This window comes from Nicotiana tomentosiformis, chromosome 1 (genome assembly GCF_000390325.3).
Source record: "Nicotiana tomentosiformis chromosome 1, ASM39032v3, whole genome shotgun sequence".
Classification (NCBI taxonomy): Eukaryota; Viridiplantae; Streptophyta; class Magnoliopsida; order Solanales; family Solanaceae; genus Nicotiana; species Nicotiana tomentosiformis.
This window is the reverse complement of record NC_090812.1, coordinates 31779344-31801827: the sequence shown is the minus strand read 5'-3', so window position 1 is coordinate 31801827 and position 22484 is coordinate 31779344. Positions and strand designations below refer to the sequence as shown.

The following is a 22484-nucleotide window of genomic DNA, read 5'->3' as shown; positions in this document are numbered from 1 at the left end:
CATGTTTAGTTTTCGTTTCTAACTTTGTTTCTTGTTTCTTTGTAGGCAGCGACAGTTCATCGAGAAGCATGTTCTCGGTCCCAAAATGAGTTGCGTCGATACGAGGCTAACCTTCAATGGGTTACTGAGGATAGGAACTCCCTAAAACATCTCTTAGGGCAAAGGGAAGAGGAAATAAAAGACCTCCGAGCTGAGCTGGCCAAGGCTTACCGAGATCAGACCAATCTGTTTGAGAAGTTAATGATACGTTTAAAATCCTATGGGCTTGATACCGGAACGATGGCTAATTTTTTGGTCTCACAATTGCAACAAAAAATTGAGATAATCGGGAAGCTTCGTGAGGAGGTCGATGTGATAAAAGCGGAGTCTTTGCAGTGAAAAGAAGGTATGGACCACTTTGCGGTAGAGAAAGAAACTGCTCGAGCCAAGTTATCATCAGCCGAAACCCAACTTCAAAGAATGAAGGAAAAAGGCCTGGTTCAAGTGAGAAGAATAGAGGAGCTCGAGGCTCGCTTGGCCTCCGTACTTGCCAAGGCCGAATCTGATGCCGAAAAGGCAAAGGCCGATGCGGATGCACTCGTGTCCGTCTATCGGGCTGATGCTGAAGTTGCCCAGGTCCAAGCAAGAGAGGCAGCCGAGACCACTGATACTCGAGCACATTGGGTCGCTGAACTTGCTAAGTGCCGATATCGGAGGGAAACCCTCGAGGAGATCCATGCTCGTGGTTTCGACCTCGCTGAAGAGATAAAAATGGGCAAAGAATTCGAAGCCGATGGTGAAGCCTTGGTTTTCAATGACGATGATGATGACAATGATGATGACGATGGGAGTAAGAGTGGATCCGAGAACGAGGGGGGAGCCCGATAGAGAAGAGACCGCTCCTGGGGATGACCAGGAAGCTTAGTCCTTAAGTTTTACGTTGTAATCAATTATGTAAACAATTTTGTATATAGAAATATCCCCCTTTATTATGCCGACTTGCTTCTGTTTTGTTTCTGGTCTTATGAAGACTTTATTCATGCCTTATGAATATCTTCACAAGGATTTAAAAAACTTAATCAAATTTAGACTTTGTAGCCTCTATAACCGAGCGGGTGCTTATTCAAACTTGAAGTGATGTAGCCTTAGGCTTATTAGTTGAGTAAATGATTCGAGCTCGAAGAAATATAGCCCGTAGGCATAATAGTCGAGTGAGTGTTTGCTTGAACTCAAGATAAAAGTAGCCCGTAGTCTTAGTCGTCGAGTGAATGATTCGAACTCGAAGTAATGTAACCCGTAGGCATAGTCGTCAAGTGAATGATTCGAACTCGAAGTAATGTAGACCGTAGGAGTAATGGTCGAGTGAGTGTTTGCTCGAACTCGAAATAAAAGTAGCCCGTAGGCTTAGTCGTCGAGTGAATAATTCGAACTCGAAGTAATGTAGCCCGTAGGAGTAATGGTCGAGTGAGTGCTTGCTCGAACTCAAAATAAATATAGCCCGTAGGCTTGGTAGTCGAGTGAATGATTCGAACTCGAAGTAATGTAGCCCGTAGGCGTAATGGTCGAGTGAGTAATTGCTCGAACTCGAAATAAATGTAGCCCGTAGGCTTGGTAGTCGAGTGAATGATTCGAACTCGAAGTAATGTAGCTCGTAGGTGTAATGGTCGAGTGAGTGCTTGCTCGAATTCAAAATAAGTGTAGCCCGTAGGCTTAGTAGTCGAGTGAATGATTCGAACTCGAAGTAATGTAGCCCGTAGGCGTAATGGTCAAGTGAGTGCTTGCTCGAACTCGAAATAAATGTAGCCTGTAGGCTTAGTAGTCGAGTAAATGATTCGAACTCGAAGTAATGTAGCCCGTAGGCGTAATGGTCGAGTGAGAACTTGCTCGAACTCGAAATAAGTGTAGCCCGTGGGCTTGGTAGTCGAGTGAATGATTCGAACTCAAAGTAATGTAGCTTGTAGGCGTAATGGTCGAGTGAGTGCTTGCTCGAACTCGAAATAAATGTATCCCGTAGGCTTAGTGGTCAAGGTTTTTCTTAATTCTGTTTGCGTAATGAATCTCCAAATAGATGAATGTTTCTTCGATATAAGATGTCGGTAAAGAGGAGGACTTTCTTTGCAAGTCATTATACATGTGTTCATGTTTCGCGTCTGGGTTCAAGCCAACTACATGAGCATGGTTCGTTTTGACCATTTGGCTCTTACAACTTTTCCTATTGGAACCCCGTTGTTGTGAAATAACTTTCTCGCATCAGAACTTGACATATTTGAGGGCTAATGCCCCCCTCAGTATTCAAGGTCGATTGTAAAGAGGCCTCGGATACTGTTGTAAGTGAAGCACGATCATTGGTTGCCTCATTAAAAACCTTGCCGAAAAATCCATTTAGGATAAAACCGGTCTAAGGGAAAAAGAGTGCAACACGTGCTTTCAGATCTAGGGCTTCATACTGAAGGATCCATCTTAGCTTCTGATCGGACTTCTGCAGGGGTTAGTTTTGAAATGTAAATGAATATCGGGCCGATGCTGACGCCGCCCAGGTCCAAGCAAGAGAGTCAGTCGAGACCACCGATACTCGAGCACATTGGGTCGCTGAACTTGCTAAGTTCCGATCTCGGAGGGAAACCCTCGAGGAGATCCATGCTCGTGGTTTTGACCTCGCTGAAGAGATAAAAATGGGCAAAGAACTCGAAGCCGATGGTGAAGCCTTGGTTTTCGATGACGATGATGATGACAATGATGATGACGATGGGAGTAAGAGCGGATCCGAGAACAGGGGGGAGCCCGATAGAGTAGAGACCGCTCCTGGGGATGACCAGGAAGCTTAGTCCTTAAGTTTTACGTTGTAATCAATCATGTAAACAATTTTGTATATAGAAATATCCCCCTTTATTTTGCCGACTTGCTTCTGTTTTGTTTCCGGTCTTGTGAAGACTTTATTCATGCCTTATGAATGTCTTCACAAGGATTTAAACAACTTAATATGATTTGGACTTTGTAGCCTCTATAACCGAGCGGGTGCTTATTCAAACTTGAAGTGATGTAGCCTTAGGCTTATTAGTTGAGTCAATGATTCGAGCTCGAAGAAATATAGCCTGTAGGCATAATTGTCGAGTGAGTGTTTGCTTGAACTCGAGATAAAGGTAGCCCGTAGTCTTAGTTGTCGAGTGAATGATTCGAACTTGAAGTAATGTAGCCCGTAGGCATAATGGTTGAGTGAGTGTTTGCTCGAACTTGAAATGAAAGTAGCCTGTAGGCTTAATCGTCGAGTGAATGATTCGAACTCGAAGTAATGTAGCCCGTAGGCATAGTCGTCGAGTGAATGATTTGAACTCGAAGTAATGTAGCCCGTAGGCGTAATGGTCGAGTGAGTGTTTACTCGAATTCGAAATGAAAGTAGCCCATAGGCTTAGTCGTCGAGTGACGAAGTAATGTGGCCCGTAGGCGTAATGGTCGAGTGAGTGCTTGCTCGAACTCAAAATAAATGTAGCCCGTAGGCTTGGTAGTCGAGTGAATGATTCGAACTTGAAGTAATGTAGCCCGTAGGCATAATGGTCGAGTGAGTGCTTGCTCGAACTCGAAATAAGTGTAGCCCGTAGGCTTAGTAGTCGAGTGAATGATTCGAACTCGAAGTAATGTAGCCCGTAGGCGTAATGGTCGAGTGAGTGCTTGCTCGAACTCAAAATAAGTGTAGCCCGTAGGTTTGGTAGTCGAGTGAATGATTTGAACTCAAAGTAATGTAGCCCATAGGCATAATGGTCGAGTGAGTGCTTGCTCGAACTCGAAATAAATGTAGCCCGTAGGCTTAGTGGTCGAGTTTTTTCTTAATTCTGTTTGCGTAATGAATCTCCAAATAGAGGATTTTTTCTTGGATATAAGATATCGGTAAATAGGAGGACTTTCTTTGCAAGTCATTATACATGTGTTCATGTTTCGCGTCTGGGTTTGGGCCAACTACATGAGCATGGTTCTTTTTGACCATTTGGTTCTTACAACTTTTCCTATTGGAACCCTGTTGTTGCGAAATAACTTTCTCGCATCAGAACTTGATATATTTGAGGGCTAATGCCCCCTCAGTATTCGAGGTCGATTGTAAAGAGGCCTCGGATACTGTTGTAAGTGCAGAACGATCATTGGTTGCCTCATTAAAAACCTTGCCGAAAAATCCATTTGGGATAAAACCGGTCTAAGGGAAAAAGAGTGCAACGCGTGCTTTCAGATCAAAGGCTTCGTACTGAAGGATCCATCTTAGCTCCTGATCGGACTTCTGCAGGGGTTAGTTTTGAAATGTAAATGAATATGGGAGGGTCGTGCCTTAACAACAGTATCGTTTTAGATGCGACACATTCCAATTGCTTGACAGTTGTTTGCCATTTATAATGCCGAGCTTGAATGATCCCTTTCTGACGTTCTCGAGAACCTGATATGGTCCTTCCCAGTTCGGTCCTAGTTTTCCTTCGTTCGGATTTCGAGTATTGAGGGTGACTTTCCTTAGCACTAAGTTCCCAGACTTAAAATGGCGGAGCTTGGTTCTTCGATTGTAGTATCTTTCGATTCGTTGCTTTTGGGCAGCCAATTGGACGAGAGCAACTTCTTGTTTTTCATCCGATAATTCGAGGTAAGTGTTCATAGCCTCGTTATTTGATTCTTTTGTTGTGTATCGAAATATGGCACTGGGTTCGCCAACTTCGACTGGTATCAAGGTTTCAGACCCATATACTAAGGAGAACGGGGTTGCCCCCGTACTAGATTTTGACATTTTTCGATATGCCCAAAGGACTTCGGGTAGGATTTCTCTCCATTTTCCTTTAGCGTCGCTCAGCCTCTTCTTCAGGTTTTGAATGATAGTTTTGTTCGTTGATTCGGCCTGTTTGTTCCCACTGGGGTGATACGGTGTTGATAATATCCTTCTTATTTTGTGATCTTCGAAGAATTTCGTCACTTTGCTGCCAACAAATTGTTTCCCATTGTCACATACTATTTCGGCGGGTATCCTGAATCGACATACGATATGATCCCAGATAAAGTCTATAACCTCTCTCTCTCTCTCTCTTACTTTCTCGAACGCCTGTGCTTCAACCCATTTAGAGAAATAGTCAGTCATAAATAAAATGAATTTATCTTTACCTGGGGTCGATGGCAGAGGGTCGACGATATCCATTCCCCATTTCATGAATGGCTATGGGGATAGGACTGAGTGAATTTGCTCTTCGGGTTGATGGATCATCGGTGCAAATCTTTGACATTTGTCACATTTTCGAACAAATTCCTTCGCATCTTTTCCCATATCGATCCAATAATACCCTGCCCTGATTATTTTTTGGACTAATGGATCGGCACCAGAGTGATTCCCACAAGTGCCCTCGTGCACCTCACGTAGGATGTAATCAGTATCTCGTGGACCCAAGCATACTGCCAATGGTCCATCGAATGTACTTCGGTATAGCGTTCCATCTGAAGCCAACATGAATCGAGCAGCTTTAGTCCGTAGGAGCCCTTAAATCTTTAGGGTACGATGGGAGCTTTCCGTTCTTTAAGTATTGTCTTAGCGTGACCTTCTTCGATCATGGATCTCGAGAGTTGAACAACAGTCCCTGAGCTCAAGTCACCTTCCTCGACCGATGATCCCAAATTCACAAGTGCGTCAGCCTCACTGTTTTGCTCTCGTGGAACATGATATAAAGTCCATTATTTAAAATGGTGCAAAGTGATATGTAGTTTGTCCAAATACCTATGCATTCTATCTTTTTGAACTTTGAAGGTTTTGTTTACTTGACTTACCACCAACAAAGAGTCACATTTGGCTTCAATGACTTCTGCTCCCAAGTTTTTAGCTAGCTTGAGACCTGCAATCATTGCCTCAAACTCGGCCTCGTTATTAGTCAACCTGGTAGTTTTAATAGTTTGCCTAATAGTGTTACCCGTGGGTGGCTTTAAAACTATGCCTAGCCCGTACCCCTTCACGTTTGAAGCCCCGTCCGTAAAATGGGTCCATACCCCCGATGACGTACCCGATTTCAACAGGAGTTCTTTTTCGACTTCGGGTATGAGGGTTGGCGTGAAATCGGCCACGAAGTCTGCTAAAATGTGAGAATTGATGGCCGTACGGGGTTGATATTCGATATCGTAGCCACTGAGTTCGGCGGCCCATTTGGCCAATCGGCCTGATAGTTCGGGCTTGTGCAAAATATTACGAAGCAGGTAAGTGGTTAATATGCATATGGGGTGACATTGAAAGTACGGTCTTAACTTTCTAGAGGCGCTTATCAGTGCAAGTGCCAATTTTTCTAGGTGCGAATATCTATTTTATGCTTCTCCTAAGGTCCGACTTATATAATAAACGGAAAATTGCGTACCTCGCTCTTCCCGAACTAGGACACCACTTACTGCGATTTCCGATACTACCAAGTACAAGCAAAGCTTTTTGTCTATTTTTGGAGTGTGAAGTAGTGGTGGGCTTGACATATATCGTTTTAGTTCCTCTAATGTATGTTGGCATTCAGGGGTCCAAGCGAAATCGTTCTTCTTTTTGAGTAGAGAGAAAAATTTGTGACTTCGATCTGATGATCTCGAAATGAATCGGCCTAAGGCTGCAATCCGTCCCGTTTGCCTTTGTACAGTGTTCACGTTGTCCACGATGGTGATGTCTTCGATGGCCTTGATTTTATTGGGGTTAATCTCGATTCCCCGATTTGACACCATGAAGCCGAGGAACTTGCTTGAACCGACCCCGAAAGCACATTTTTTGGGGTTGAGCTTCATGTTGTATTTCCTCAAAATCTCGAACGTTTCCTGCAAATCGGTCAAATGGTCCTCTGCGCGTAGGGACTTAACTAGCATGTCATCAATATAAACTTCCATTGATTTACCTATTTGTTCTTCAAATATTTTATTTACTAGGCATTGGTAAGTAGCCCCTGCATATTTTAGCCCGAAGGGCATCACGTTATAACAATATGTTCCATATTTGGTGACAAATGAAGTCTTTTCATGGTCCTCCGGGTTCATCTGGATTTTATTATACCCGGAATAGGCATCGAAAAAAGTGAGGATCTCGTAGCCGGCTGTGGCATCGATCATGCGATCGATGTTGGGCATCGAAAAAGAATCTTTGGGGCATGCTTTGTTCAAATCCTTATAGTTCACACACATTCTAAGTTTGTTCCCTTTTTTAGGCACTACAACTACATTGGCTAACCATTCGGGATATTTCACCTCCCGAATGGACCCTATTGTTACACCATGTGCGTCCCAAGGTGGCGTAATGAAGACTTGTTAATCATGATTTAAATGAATTTAAAGTCATAATATGGCTATATATGATGTTTGGATAGAAAATATGAAGTTTGGAAAAAATCGGATTAAAGTTGCGGAAAAACCGACTAAGGATTTGCCCTGTAACAGAGCTTTTTGAGAAATATATTTCGTGTGCTATATGAGGTTTTTATTGGACATATTATAGATCAAATTGAAGGTCTTGGAATTTAGTTTCCAATGCACGTAACCGTTCATTTATACGACATCCGGATAAAAAGATATAAGCGTCGGAAGATTTGCGAATGAGAGAGTGCCGAGCTAGCACCTTTGACTTTTCAAACGTTGATAACTATGCCTTAACTCGTCTCTCTTATCATTTTCACATAGAACCCAATCATAAAACACCATAGAACCTGTATTTGAGCTCTCTAATAGTGTTTCAAAGAATATTATCATCCCGGATACGGAATCAAGAAGCGATAACATTAAAACGATCCCTACGACGTAAGTATCGCTATATCGCCTCTCCTTTTCTTTGTAGTTTGAGTTTTGGAATATATTTAATAGTTAATAAAATTCCTAATTTCTGTATTTAAGTGTTTAACTATCAAGGAATGTTGATAAATTCATTTTCTAATAGTTTGAACTCACGGGACGGTGATCGAAAATCGGGAGTTCGAGTTATTTGACTTGTAGTGGACTATTTTGTGGACTGTTTTGTGGGCTGTTTCGTGTTTCCTTTGGGCTGTATATTTTTCCACTATTTAATGGAGTTTTTGAGGACAAATGGTGTGGAGAAACACCACATAATGACAGAATGGTTGGCTGGTAGTTTGTCGTTACATTGTTTAAATTGTTTGACACTACTTTGGTTGTCGTTTTATGTATGAAGTGATTAGGGTGTGTGGGCTGTTTTGTGGTATATTGTGATGGAGATAAGGTTGGAAAATGATTCTTACATATTTCTATTGTTGTGTTGTTGTTGTTGTTGGTATATGGTATTGGAGGAGGGCCTAGTTACAGGGGAGATGCTGCCCAAATTTACGTAAACAAGCTACTAGTTTAAGTTGCGGACTTAGCCTTTACTCAACACTGATTTTAAATCTTCTTATGCTATGGTAGATTGAGTTGAGTTGTTTGAAGAATTTCTTGGAAGGTATTAAGGACTCAATGGAGTTAAGGTATGTTAAGGCTATCCCTTCTTTCTTTTGGTATGATCCAAGTGATACAAACGAAATGAGCAAAATACGCAACTTTCATAAATGACTCTATTCATAGAAGTACTAGGGGTGTCTATATTCTTGATTCCCCATGTGAATTATTATTATATCCTCTATTCATGGGTCTCAGAAAAATACGTATTTGATAAAGTTTGTCCGAAAGGCATATTGATTTTATGATATTCGAGAAATCTTATTAACGTATTTCTTATGCATTTCATGCATTTATACATGTACATTGACCCATGACCAGAAGGCGTTATATACGCGTATATTATATGTATATGGGATATAGGAAAAGGTTACGGCGTTATATACGCACCACAACCTGATCAGCTGGTATACGTTGATGATTTTGCCCACAGTGGCTGAGATGATATAATGGGATGCCCTCAGAGGCTTGATGATGTTATGTACGCATATACCTATTCATGGTATGGCATTTATACGTACATGCATGATATTATAAATTTTCATGATTCACAAAGCTATTCAGACTTATAGGTTGAGTTCTTTACTCCATGTTTCTTTTATGTCTTTTATATACTACTGTCATGCCTTACATACTCGGTACTTTATTTGTACTGACATCCCTTTTACCTGGGGACACTACGTTTCATGCCCGCATGTTCCGATAGACAGGTTGAGAGTTACCCAAGTAGGCTATCAGCTCAGCGGAAGATGTTGGTGCGATCCATTTGCTCCAGAGTTGCTTATTTGGCCAGTATGATTCAGACGTGTATTGTTTAATATGGCGGGGCTCTCTCCCGACCTTTATGGTATTTATCTACTCTTAGAGGCTTGTAGACATATTCCATGTACGTAAAAGATTGTATGGCCTTTTCGGCCTATGTTTAGTGTACGAGTGATCATTTTGGTCTTATAGGCCCAATTTCGTATTTCATGTTTGATTCTACTTATCTCACGACAGCCTCTCCCGCTCAATTACCTATGATAGTATGATACGAAAGATACGTTACGTTGGTACTTGGTTGAGTAAAGTACCGGGTGCCTATCGTGGCCCATCGGTTTGGGTCGTGACAAAAGTGGTATATAATTTAAGAGAAGGATGAGATATCAGCATCCGGCTGGGGTTAGAGTAACCCAAAATTATGGATGGATTGTTATCATTAGCTCTCATTTCTGAGGGATATTGCAAACGTGGTAATGGTTGTCCTTGTGAGACACCCGGATGGTGCACTCTAGAATAGTACAATCAGATATGAATACTAGAATGTTCAGAAATATTAGAAGATTGGCATTGGAATCCTAGAAGGGATAAATATTTACCTTTGTATGGCTCCCGTCCCTAGTAAAGAGAGAGTGTTAGGCGACCCGAAGAGCCAGTGAGTTGAATCAAGGGGGGGATAAAAGTGAAAGAATGTTTTGAAGTAGTTTTCATAATAATGTGATAGACAGAAATATTAGCAGGAGAATAAGAAGAAAGTAGATGAAGCATTATGAGTAAGATGTGATAAAGGGATGATAACGGTAAATCAAAATATGACAGGACTATAGATTCTATAGTCAAGTCAAGGAAAAAACAAGAAGTTACATGCCTTGAGACAATAAAAGAGTATAAGCCATAAGGTCATGTCCCCATTTCGAGAAATGAGTTGGTGACTCATACATGATTACCAGAAGGAAAAGTTAGACCACCGGAGTAATAGAAATTAGTATGGGCTAGTGAATAAGATAAACTGAACATGAATTCGGGACCGAAGGATTTGATAATAGTCGACATCGTGAGAATTTTAGAGATTGTGTTCAGGGCGATAATTGAATGGACAACAGAAGAATAACTTTGAAAGGTCATTCAGGAAGACGTTTCCCTAAAACAAGCGCTGTGAGCAGAGTTAAGCTTAAGGGACTAAGTGTGCCAGTTACACTAGGTGTCACCTTTGTATGTAAAAAATTAAATTAACCCTAGTACAGAAGGGTTACTGCAAGGCAAGTAAGAGTCCGTAAAGATGTGAAAAGACACCAAATATGAAGAGGTGAAACATTTATAGGTAAATCTTCATAGCAATAAATGTTAGTACTCCCCTAAAGGGGGGAAGATAGTGTGATATGGTATTAAGTCGGAATTATATGGTTAAGGTAACTATGGAATAATAAAAGAAGAATGTGTTAGAAAGGCAAAAGGAATGAAATTGCATTTATTCAGATCCCACGGATATGATACGACTCCAGAACATTATGTAAGCATGACGACGGGAAAAGGCAGAAAGGGTTCCATCACTAGATGTTATTGATAAATAAGTGCAAATGAACACTGGATACATAAGGAGCCAGTGTGCGGGGTAAGTTAAGACAAAGGATATAACCCAAGAAAGATTATGCAGAATATAGATATGAGAATGGACTAACGTGTAGTTAGTAGTTGATTCAGGAAGAACCTAGCCATGGCTAAACAAGAGGGTACCGATAAATCAGCAGGTTGTGCAAGATAAACATAGTGAAACCCAACTTAGGGAATTCAATCTTGCAAATATGATGACATCGTAATCCTTGAGAAATATTTAGATAGGAGTTGGGGTTGTTAAAGGTACCGTATAAGTGTTACGAAAAACAAAACTGTGCCACTGAAAAGACAGTCAAAAATTTCAGTTCAGAATCAACCTTACGAGTACAAGGACATGGAGGTAAGTAATTAAGGATAATTATAGGCGAGTAAGAACGTCAAAAAAAAAATCTTTCGGGTATACGATATAACAAGCTCGTAACTTTACAAGAGTCAAAGGGTCTTTCTTAAGTACTACAAAGAAGACTAGCTGAGGGAATAAGGAAGAAGGCTTAAACTTAAGCATAGTGACATAAGGAAGAAATGGTCGTGTAACAACAGTCTCACAACAACATTGTATGTACTCCGTAAGAAAGTGGCACCTATCGTGGCTAATGAATGGAAAAAAAAAATCAAAAGATGATATTTAAGATCATATGAGTTACAGGAAATTTCAGTATTTGTGGGCAATGAGATAAGCCGTGTATTCATGCAACAAGTGGTAGAACAACCATTAAAAGTAATTGCTTATGTTTAAATACAACTAAGGAAGCACGAGAAGAATTATCCGACCCACGATTTAGAATTAGCCGCGGTGATTCATGCACTAAAGATGTGGAGGCACTATTTGTAGGGAATTCATGTTGATATCTATACGGACCGTAAGAGCCTTCAGTATATATTCAAGCAAAAGGAATTGAATTTACGTCAGAGGCGATGGTTGGAGCTACTAAAAGACTACGATGTTGATATTTTATACCATCTAGGAAAGGCGAATGTAGTAGCCGACGCCCTCAGTCGTAGATCTATGGGTAACTTATCATATTTATAGCCAGAGAAGTGTGGCATAGCCCATGAGATTCATCAGCTAGCTAGTCTTGGAGTTCAATTACTAGACTCAGGTGATACCAGAGTTACTATTCAGGACACGACAACATCCTCTTTAGTAACTGAAGTGAAGGAACGCCAGTATGTGGATCATGTGCTAGTTCATTATAGAGATACATCCCCTCAAAAGGAGAATACACTATTTGAGATTACAAGAGATGGAGTCCTCAGATATCGAGGTCGATTATGTGTTCTAATATGGTAGGGTTGCGCCAGCAGATTATGGGAGAAGCTCACTATTCTCGTTATTCTATTTATCCAGGAGCGACGACAATGTATCATGGTATCAGGGGAATATACCGGTGGGACGAAATGAAGAAGGATATAACAGAGTTTGTTGCTCAGTGCCCAAATTGTTAACAGGTTAAGATTGAGCATCAGAAACCCACTGGATTATTATAGGCTATAGAGATTCCGACTTGGAAATAGGAAGTGATTAATATGGATTTCATCATAGACTTACCTAGTACCTAACGTAAGTTCGATGCTATACGGGATTGTCTATAGACTTACAAAATCAACCCATTTTCTGCCTGTCAGGACTACGTATTTAACAGAGGATTATGCAAGGATTTATATTAAGGAGATAGTACGACTTCATGGTGTTCCTATATCTATTATCTCAGATAGAGGTGCTCAGTTTACAGCTAATTTCTGGAGGTCCTTCCAAAAAAGATTGGGGACTCAGGTGATTCTTAGTATAGTATTTCATCCCCAGACAGACCGTAAGGCTGAACGTACTATTTAGATACTGGAAGATATGCTACGGGTTTGTGTTTTGGACTTTAGGGGTAACTGGGATGATCATATTCCACTTATTTAGTTCGCATATAATAATAGTTATCATTCCAGCATTCAGATGGCTCCATACGAAGCTCTTTACAGACGGAAATATAGGTCACATATAGGATGGTTCGAGATTGGGGAAACTAAGTTAGTAGGACCAGAGTTGGTACAACAAGCAATTGAGAAGATTAAGCTTATAAGGGAAAGGCTATTAGCAGCACATAGTCGTCAGAAGTCCTATGCAGATAATCAATGACTATACTTGGAGTTTCAGGTAGATGACTGGGTATTCCTAAAGGTATCACCGATGAAAGGTGTTATGAGATTCGGTAAGAAATGAAAGCTTAGCCTTCGGTACATTGGAACTTATAAGATTATACGCAGAGTAGGCCAAGTAGCATATGAGTTAGACTTGCCTTCCAAATTGGAGTCTGTAGATCCAGTATTTCATGTGTCTATGCTCCGTAGGTGTATTGCAGATCCCTCTAAATTCATTCCAGTTGACGATGTTCACGTTACAGAGCAACTATCATATTAGGAAGCTCTCATTTCTATACTAGATAGACAAGTTCAGAGATTAAGAAGTAAGGATGTAGTTTCGGTTAAAGTATTTTTGATTAACCATAATGTGGAGGAGAGGACTCCGGAAACTGAAGAGGAAATGAAGACTAGGTATCCTCACTTGTTTCCACTTCCGGAGGAGGATCAGACTGATACATCACAACCTTTAGGTACGTATATGGTACTTGATTCTTATGTAAGTTATTTTTATTGGTCGTGTGAGGCCATTGGTGTTATTGATGATTATGGACCAGCGTGGCTTTGTATTGTTGGGTTTTCTGTGTGACAAGTTGGTAGTAGTACCGTTACAGAGGAGACTCCGCCAAAATTTCTATAGATTTCTGGGAGTTTAACATTCGAGGACGAATGTTTCTAAGGGGAAAAGATTGTTACACCCTGTGCGTCCCAAGGTGGCGTAATGAAGACTTGTTAATCATGATTTAAATGATTTTAAAGTCATAATATGGCTATATATGATGTTTGGATAGAAAATATAAAGTTTGAAAAAAATCGGATTAAAGTTGCGGAAAAGCCGACTAAGGATTTGCCATGTAACAGAGCTTTTTAAGAAATATATTTTGTATGATATATGAGGTTTTTATGGGACATATTATATATAAAATTGAAGCTCTTGGAATGTAGTTTCTAACGCACTTAACCGTTCACTTATACGACATCCGGATAAAAAGATATAAGCGTCGGAAGATGGGCGAATGAGAGGGTGCAAAGCTAGCACCTTTTGACTTTTCAAACGTTGATAACTATGTCTTAACTCGTCTCTCTCATCATTTTCACATAGAACCCGACCATAGAAGACCACAGAACCTGTATTTGAGCTCTCTAATAGTGTTTCAAATAATATTATCATCCCGGGCACGGAATCAAGAAGCGATAATATTAAAACGATCCCTACGACGTAAGTATCGCTATATCGCCTCTTTTTTCTTTGCAGTTTGAGTTTTGGAATGTATTTGACATTTAATAAAATTCCTAATTTCTGTATTTAAGTGTTTAAATATCAAGGAATGTTGATAAATTCATTTCCTAATAGTTAGAACTCACGGGACGGTGATCGGAAACCATGGGTACGAGTTATTTAAATTGTAGTGGACTCTTTTGTGGACTGTTTTGTGGGCTGTTTCGTGTTGCCTTTGGGTTGTATATTTTCTCACTATTTAATGGAGTTTTGGAGGATAAATGGTGTGGAGAAACATCACATAATGACGGAATAGTGGGCTGGTGGTTCGTCGTTACATTGTTTAAATTGTTTGACACTACTTTGGTTGTCGTTTTATGTATGAAGTGATTAGGGTGTGTGGGCTGTTTTGTGGTATATTGTGATGGATATAAGGTTGGAAAATGGTGCTTACATATTGTTATTGTTGTGCTCTTGTTGTTGTTGGTATATGGTATTGGAGGAGGGCCTAGTTACCGGGGAGTTGCTGCCCAAATTTACGTAAAGGAGCTACTAGTTTAAGTTGCGGACTTAGCCTTTACTCAACACTGATTTTAAATATCCTTATGCTATGGTAGATTGAGTTGATTTGTTTGAAGAATTTCTTGGAAGGTATTAAGTACTCAATGGAGTTAAGGTATGTTAAGGCTATCCCTTCTTTCTTTTGGCATGATCCAAGTGATACAAACGAAACGAGCAAAATATGCAACTTTCATAAATGACTCTATTCATAGAAATACTAGGGGTGTCTATATACTTGATTCCCCATGTGAATTATTATTATATCCTCTATTCATGGGTCTCAGAAAAATACGTATTTGATAAAGTTTGTCCGAAAGGCATATTGATTTTATGATATTCGAGAAATCTTATTAACGTATTTCTTATGCATTTCATGCATTTATATATGTACATTGACGAATGACTAGAAGGCATTATATACGCGTATATTATATGTATATGGGATATGAGAAAAGGTTATGGCGTTATATACGCACCACCACCTGATCAGCTGGTATACGTTGATGATTTTGCCCACAGTGGCTGAGATGATATGATGGGATGCCCTCAGAGACTTGATGATGTTATGTACGCATATACCTATGCATGGTATGGCATTTATACGCACATGCATGATATTATAAATTTTCATGATTCACAAAGCTATTCAGAATTACAGGTTGAGTTCTTTACTCCATGTTTCTTTCATGTCTTTTATATACTACTGTCATGCCTTACATACTTGATACTTTATTTGTACTGACGTCCCTTTTGCCTGGGGACGCTGCGTTTCATGCCCGCGGGTCCCGATAGACAGGTTGAGAATTACCCAAGTAGGCTATCAGCTCAACGGAAGATGTAGGTGCGCTCCATTTGCTTAGGAGTTGCTTATTTGGTCAGTATGATTCATACGTGTATTGTTTGATATGGCGGGGCTCTGTCTCGACCTTTATGGTATTTATCTACTCTTAGAGGCTTGTAGACATATGCCATGTACGTAAAAGATTATATGGCCTTGTCGGCCTATGTTTAGTATACGAGTGATCATTTTGGTCTTTTAGGCCCAAATTGGTATTTCATGTTTTATTCTACTTATCTCACGATAGCCTCTCCGGCTCAATTACCTATGATAGTATGATACGAAAGATACGTTACGTTGGTACTCGGTTGAGTAAGGTACCGGGTGCCTGTCGTGGCCCATCGGTTTGGGTCCTGACACCTATCTTGAGAAGTTTGGTTACCTCGTCCTTTATGAATGCGTGCTTTACCTCGGACTGGGGTCTTCTCTTTTGTTTCACTGGTCTGAACCTAGGGTCCAAGCTTAGCCAATACGTTGTAATGTCCGATGGGATCCCTTTTATATCTAAATGGGACCAGGCAAAGCAATCAATGTTATCGATAAGAAATTGAATAAGTTTGTTCCTGAGTTCGGGGCTCAACCCCGTTCCCAGGTATACCTTCTGTTCGGGCCAGTGCTCGATTAGTGTGACTTGCTCCAGTTCCTCAATCATTTTATTTGGTGGCGTCGGAGTCATCGGGAATCACGAAGGATCGAGGGATCCTCTGATCATCATCTTTTTCGATCTTTTGGTTATCTGGTTGGGTCAGAGCCAATGTCTCTAATTGCTATTTGGTATCTTGTTCCCCTTCTGAGCCCGATCCCTTTATTGGCGAAGGCGAGGATATTGGTTTCGTTTCCTCGATGGCGAACATTTCTCTTGCAGCTGGTTGTTCTCCGTACACTAGTTTGACTCCTCTCGATGTTGGAAATTTGAGGACCTGGTGTAGGGTCGAAGGTGTAGCTCTCATGTTGTGGATCCATGGCCTTCCAAAAATGGCGTTGTATCTCATGTCGCCTTCGATCACGTGGAACTTCATTTCCTGGATGGTTCCGACCACGTTTATTGGTAGAATTATCTCACATTTGGTGGTTTCACATGCCATATTGAATCCGTTTAGAACCAGGGTTGCGGGTACGATCTGGTCCTGCAGGCTGAGCTGTTCTACGACCTTCAATCTGATGATGTTGGCCGAGCTACCTGGATCAATCAACACTAGCTTAAATTTAGTTTTATTCATGAGTACGGATATTATTAGTGCATCGTTATGAGGTTTTATGACTCCTTCTGCATCTTCATCATTAAAGGACAAAGTTCATATGGGTGTGTAATCTTGAGTTCGAGATCGCTTTTCTCTCACAATCGATGTCTTAGTGCATTTAGGCACTGGTCCCTAAGGGGTATCAGCGCCACCGATGATCATGTGAATGACGTGTTGTGGTTCTTCTTGTTCGTTTTGCTTGCCGAAATCCCTGTTTTTAAAATGGTTCTTCGCCCTATCGCTCAAAAATTCTCGAATGTGCCCTTTATTGAATAACCGGGCTACTTCCTCTCTTAGTTGCCTGCAATCTTCCGTTCTGTGGCCATGGGTTCCATGATATTCGCACATTTGATTGGGATTCCTCTGGGGGGGATTGGTCTGCATGGGTCGAGGCCATTTAGTGTCTTTGATGCGTCCGATAGCCGAAACGATACCAAATCATTGCCCCCTTCGAGAGGGTCTCTCCGAATTTTTTTAACAACACAGATTCGATCTCATCGTCTTCTAAATCATTGCCCTTGATGGCACACGTGTAAAAAGTGACGTGCTCGTTAGGATCGGTCGTTCCGTTATATTTGGAAATTTCGGGCATACAGAATTTTTTGGGGGATTGGTTTCGGGGCTGCGCTTGAGGGAAAAGGTTTTTGCACGAATTTTTTCGAATCCAACCCTTTTATCATTGGTGGAGCTCCTAAGATCTGATCGACCCTAGAGTTATAAGTTTATAATTTTTTATCATTGGCTTCGACTCGCTTTGTGAGTTCCTCGAGCAATTTAGCAATTTCGGAAATAGTCCCTGATTCTTGCTCATTTGACTTCACTATGGCTAGCTCCGTTCTGTGGGTGATTTCTCGAGGTGGACTGGGCTCCGGCCTTCTTTGTAGTTGGGTTTGGCTCTGCAACTGAGCTATTGTTGCCTGCTGGGCTTGCAACATTTCGAAAATCATACGCAAGCTAACGTCGTTTTCCTCGACGCTACGGGTATCTCGAGCTGCAGACCGAGTGCCACCATGGATGCTATTCTCGGGTTCAGCATGGAGGTTTGCCTCAATGGCTACATGAGAATTGATATCTATTGGCGCTCCAATTCGAGATCCAACGGCGTTTACAAGTGGCCTTTCGGTACTGGGTGTCAAGTTATTGTTCTCATCTTGAAAACCGGCTCCGTTGTCGATTGGTGAAGCCATTTGATTGGTAGTTAGTCGTTGCTAATCACAGTTGGAACCGAGCGCAAAACACAGTTTCTTCAGATTCATATCAAATAAACACTGTTATCCTTAGCCCCACGGTCGGCGCCAAACTGTTTACCCGAAAAACGGATGGAGTTGAATTTATTCGTAGTTCTAAAGATATGTGATATAGCTCAATACAAATCATAAAGATAAAAGAAAATGTGAAATATGGACCGCAAAGAGTGCAAAATAAACAAAGTTGTAAAGAAAGCGATTTTTAGGACTAGGCAAGTGGAATCAGTTTATGACGCTTGAAAGAACAACTCTTCACTATGGGAGAATATAGTATTTGGATTACAATATAAGCATAAAAAATTGCCTTTACAGAAATGATAACCATGCCCTTTTATAGTAGAGGGATCTTGCTCTAAACATAATTAAAAATACTCAGTGGGATCCCCACGATAAATCAGCTTTTTCACAATTTCTGCCAAGATTCTCTCTAGTGGGATTGCAACGGCTTTTGTGTGCGAGCTCGATATTGACTTGAGCTCTCGATCTTGGTTTGAGCTCGATTTTGATTCGAGCTCTCGATCTTGGCTCGAGCTCGATTCTGACTCGCGCTCTCGAATTGATTCGGGGTCAATGTTGGTTGGTCTCTGGATCATAAGCTTGGTAGCTTTACTTTGCATCATAGTTCGATTTGGATCCGAGTTTGACAATGATATCGAACTCGACATTGATCAGCCCCTCGGATTCGAAGCTTGTTTGTACTATCTTTGGAAACCATCTCGAGGTCTCACTTCGATCGATTATCTTTCGAACTCGATCAGACGTTCGAAGACCGAAATCTATTTCGATTGTATACACACCTCTTTATTTGAACCCAACTTGTTGGCTATAAATATCAGGCCATTCCTTCAGATTTTTCTTATGAAAATTCTGAAATCTCTTCTTCCTTTCCGTATTGTTTTCTTACAAAATAAACAAAGTAAGTGTAATTCACTGCCGCCATTTGTCTTCGCTGAAACACTGGGGTTTGAAGTACTGCTACACCAGTGTGTAATCCGTTCTATCATGATAGAAAATAATCATAATCTCGGGTACTAGGAGGGGATTAAGTTCCTTAAGGAACTTTGTGAATTTAGTAGGCTTAGATTGATTTCTGCTTCTTCTACATTTCTATTTTACGTTATTTTTCTTCTCGAGAATTATTTTATGAATACAAAATACTAACAACCAGAAGAATTCTTGCCCCAACCTGTTGCTGCAGGAGTTTATATTGACAATATTATTTCTGTCCAAACTCTAAAATATTTTGCTAGATTGGGATTAATCTTATATGGCTAAGTTTCATACTTTAGAAGGCATTGTTAAAGAGTTATATAAACAGTGGAAAGGCCTGGAAATACGTAATTTTTGACCCGCCACGCTATTCTAGTATTTTTGCATATTTTATATATTTATTTGAGTTAACTTTAATTTTCTATAGTTTTAGTCTATCTTTACTTCAATTACATTTTTTGATAAAATGCCAAAAAATAGTTTTGCTTATAATGCTTCTCATTTTATATATTTTATTCAAAGTCATTAGTATTTCGTATTGATATTATTTTAATTCTACAATTGCTTTTAAATAGTTTTCTCTATTTTTAATTTAATATAATCTAAGAAAAAATACCCAAAATAGTTTCATATTATGATGTAGTTTATTTAAATTAGGATTGATTCTATAGTTTTTATAATATATTTTATAGGAGGAAGATTTAGGTTTTCTAATTCATGAAGTTTTAGATTTTAAAGAGTTGAATAGCCCAAAATTATCCTAATCCCATGCCCACAAGATCTGAACCCAAGTCCAACCACCCTCCAGCCCAATTGCCACCTAAACTCGTGCACCTGAGCCCAAAATTTGGACATCCCAGACCCTTTAGCCTACAACCCTACACCATGCTGACCGGCCGAACCATTTAAACCCAAAAATCCGCCCCACTTTTTCAAATTTTGATCTCAGCCCTCCATTCTTTTTAATCCAATAGTCCATGTTTTATTTTAACTCTAAATAAAATCCTAATTATAATCACTGTTTTAATATTATTTTATAAAATATTAAGAATTAAATATCTATGGGGCTTACGCCCCGTGCCTCGGGCTTATGCCTTGCTGACGCATATGTAAAATGTCTCGTCTTACGCCCATGCCTTTTAAAACACTGATTATAACCTTTTCTAGCCTTAGACCAAAACAGTCACACCCCAACCTTCTATCCACCTATGCCGCCACGCCTAGTGTTGGCTAGCAGCTAAGTAACAAGCTGGTAGCTAACTGTGGTTAAACTTAAGTGTAAAGTTAACTAGAGTTAGTTAGTTAGGTGGTTAAATACTGTAGAATACTGTACAGAACTTAGATTTTTTGGAAATAAAGTGAGTTGGTTCTCTTCTTCTCTCATTTTTCTCTCCTCATCTTCTTCTAGATTCTTCTTCACAGTAGCTTTGATCGTCATTTCCATGGTTGTTAACATGGTATCAGAGCTATCAATGTGGATCTAAGTAAGTTGCGAACGCATTTCTTCATCTAGGTTGCTTCAATTCTGCAATTTGAGGTGCCGAATTGTCTTAGAGTAACTCTCGATCGAAGCTAGGGTTTGCAAATTGTGTTGTGTGAAGTCAATTACCAGTTAACAATGGCGGTTGAAGATGATCAAATCAACAATAGTACTGCTACTCACACTGTCACGACCTCAGCGAATGGCAATTTTGTGACTAGTACCTCCTTTCCCACCATTGATCATAATCATCCTCTGTATCTATAGCCAACTGACACACCAGGTAGTTCTCTGATCTCTCTTCAAGTTACTGGATCTGATAACTATGCTTTGTGGAGTCGCGCAATGAGAATTGGCTTGCTAGGTAAGAGTAAATTGGGATTTGTCGATGGTAGATTTTCTAAATCTAGGTTTGAGCCTGAACTCCATGATCTGTGGGAGAAAGTGAATGCTATTGTTCTGTCATGGATAATGAATGTTGTGAGGCCGGGTTTGTTAAGTAGTGTCTTATATGCATCTAGTGCTCATAAGGTTTGGGAAGACTTAAAAGAGAGATTTGATAAAGTAAATGGTTACAGAATTTTGTACCTACATAAGGAGGTTCACACTTTGACTCAAGGAGTTATGATTGTAACTGATTATTTCTCCAAACTAAGAGAGCTTTGGGATGAGTTTGATGCCCTTATGACATGTCCTGGGTGTCCGTGTCCTGAGTCAAAGAAGTATGCTCAACACTTTGAATATCAAAGGCTTCTTCAGTTTATTACTGGCTTAAATGAGTCCTATTCTCAGTCAAGGAGATAAATTATGATGATGTCCCCGTTGCCTAGCATAAATAAGGCTTATTCTATGTTAGTGGATCAGGAAAGCCAAAGAAACCTTGGTAATATGACACAAGTAGCTCAAGTTTCTCAAACCTTGGAGAATGTAGCTATGTATAGTAGCAAGAACACAAATAGTACTGGAAACTACAAACCAAAAAGGAGTCAAGTTCAGTATGAGTATTGCCATTATAAGGGACACACAAAGGAAAATTGCTATAAGCTAGTTGTATATCCTCCAGATTTTAAATCCAAGAAGAAAGGAATCAATACTGGATAATATGCAAATCAAGCGTGTGGTGTAGAGGTGAACTGTACAGACAGACATATTATGGGGAGCAATATAGTTTCTAGTGTGACTCAACAATGCAGAGGAGGGAGTCGTTCTAATACATGTGTTCCACAACCAGCAAATTAACCCATTTTCTTCCAACAATTGCCACACCATGCCCCTGTCTTTACTCCTGAACAGTATCAGTAGATTGTCCATCTGTTGTCCAAAGGAAGCACAGAAGGATCAGACTCGTCAAGCAAATTAGTTGTTCAGGTATTCTGAGCAAAGTGATTGCCTTTATGTCTCATTGTGTGAATGACAAGTGGGTTGTTGACACTAGGGCATCAATCATATGACTTCAAGTCTAGACATGCTGCACAATCATAGGGGACTTCCAAACACAAAAGAGAATAAAGTACACTTACCTACTGGAAGTGTGGTATCAGTATCACACACAGGAAATGCTTCTGTATTAAGTAATTAGGAAATCTATAATGTTCTCTACGTTCCTCACTTTAAGTTCAACCTACTCTCAGTTTCAAAACTCACTAAGGAACTAAAATGTATGGTTGGCTTCTTCTCTGACTTCTATATTTTTCAGGACCTCTTCAGTGGTCAGGTGAAGGGGATTGGTAGAGAGGAGCATGGATTGTAATATTGCGTTGGAGTACCTCTACATCAGCCCCATCTCAGTCAACAAATAAGTGTGTCAACATAGCAAATGATGTTTCTACTTTTTCTCCTATTTCCAGTACTTCTTCTACTGTGTCTGTTTCTAGCACTTGCAGTTTATGGCATAATAGTTTAGGACATGCTCTTATAGACATAATAAAGAAGATAGAGGCACTGAGTAAGCTGACAATAGGTAACTCTAATCAGCCCTGCACTGTATGTCCTATTGCAAAACAAACCAAGATGCCTTTTT

The 22484-nt window shown here is 40.2% G+C and overlaps 1 protein-coding gene across 1 annotated transcript; it reads left to right on the top strand.

Annotated features, from left to right (window-relative positions):
- The first annotated feature begins 750 nt into the window (after window positions 1-750).
- Window positions 751-21268, top strand: LOC138905280 (uncharacterized). The gene is made up of 2 exons (XM_070193789.1): window positions 751-829; window positions 20748-21268. Exons 1-2 carry the CDS (start codon window positions 751-753, stop codon window positions 21266-21268), a joined length of 600 nt encoding a protein of 199 aa, XP_070049890.1.
- The last annotated feature ends 1216 nt before the right edge of the window (window positions 21269-22484 follow it).

Bases quoted from the DNA above. Each gene is read 5' to 3' on its own strand.
- LOC138905280 (XM_070193789.1), top strand. From the start codon at position 751: ATGGGCAAAGAATTCGAAGCCGATGGTGAAGCCTTGGTTTTCAATGAC. The intron at 830-20,747 runs GTAAGAGTGGAT...CTGACACACCAG, and splicing joins CAATGATGATGACGATGGGA to GTAGTTCTCTGATCTCTCTT.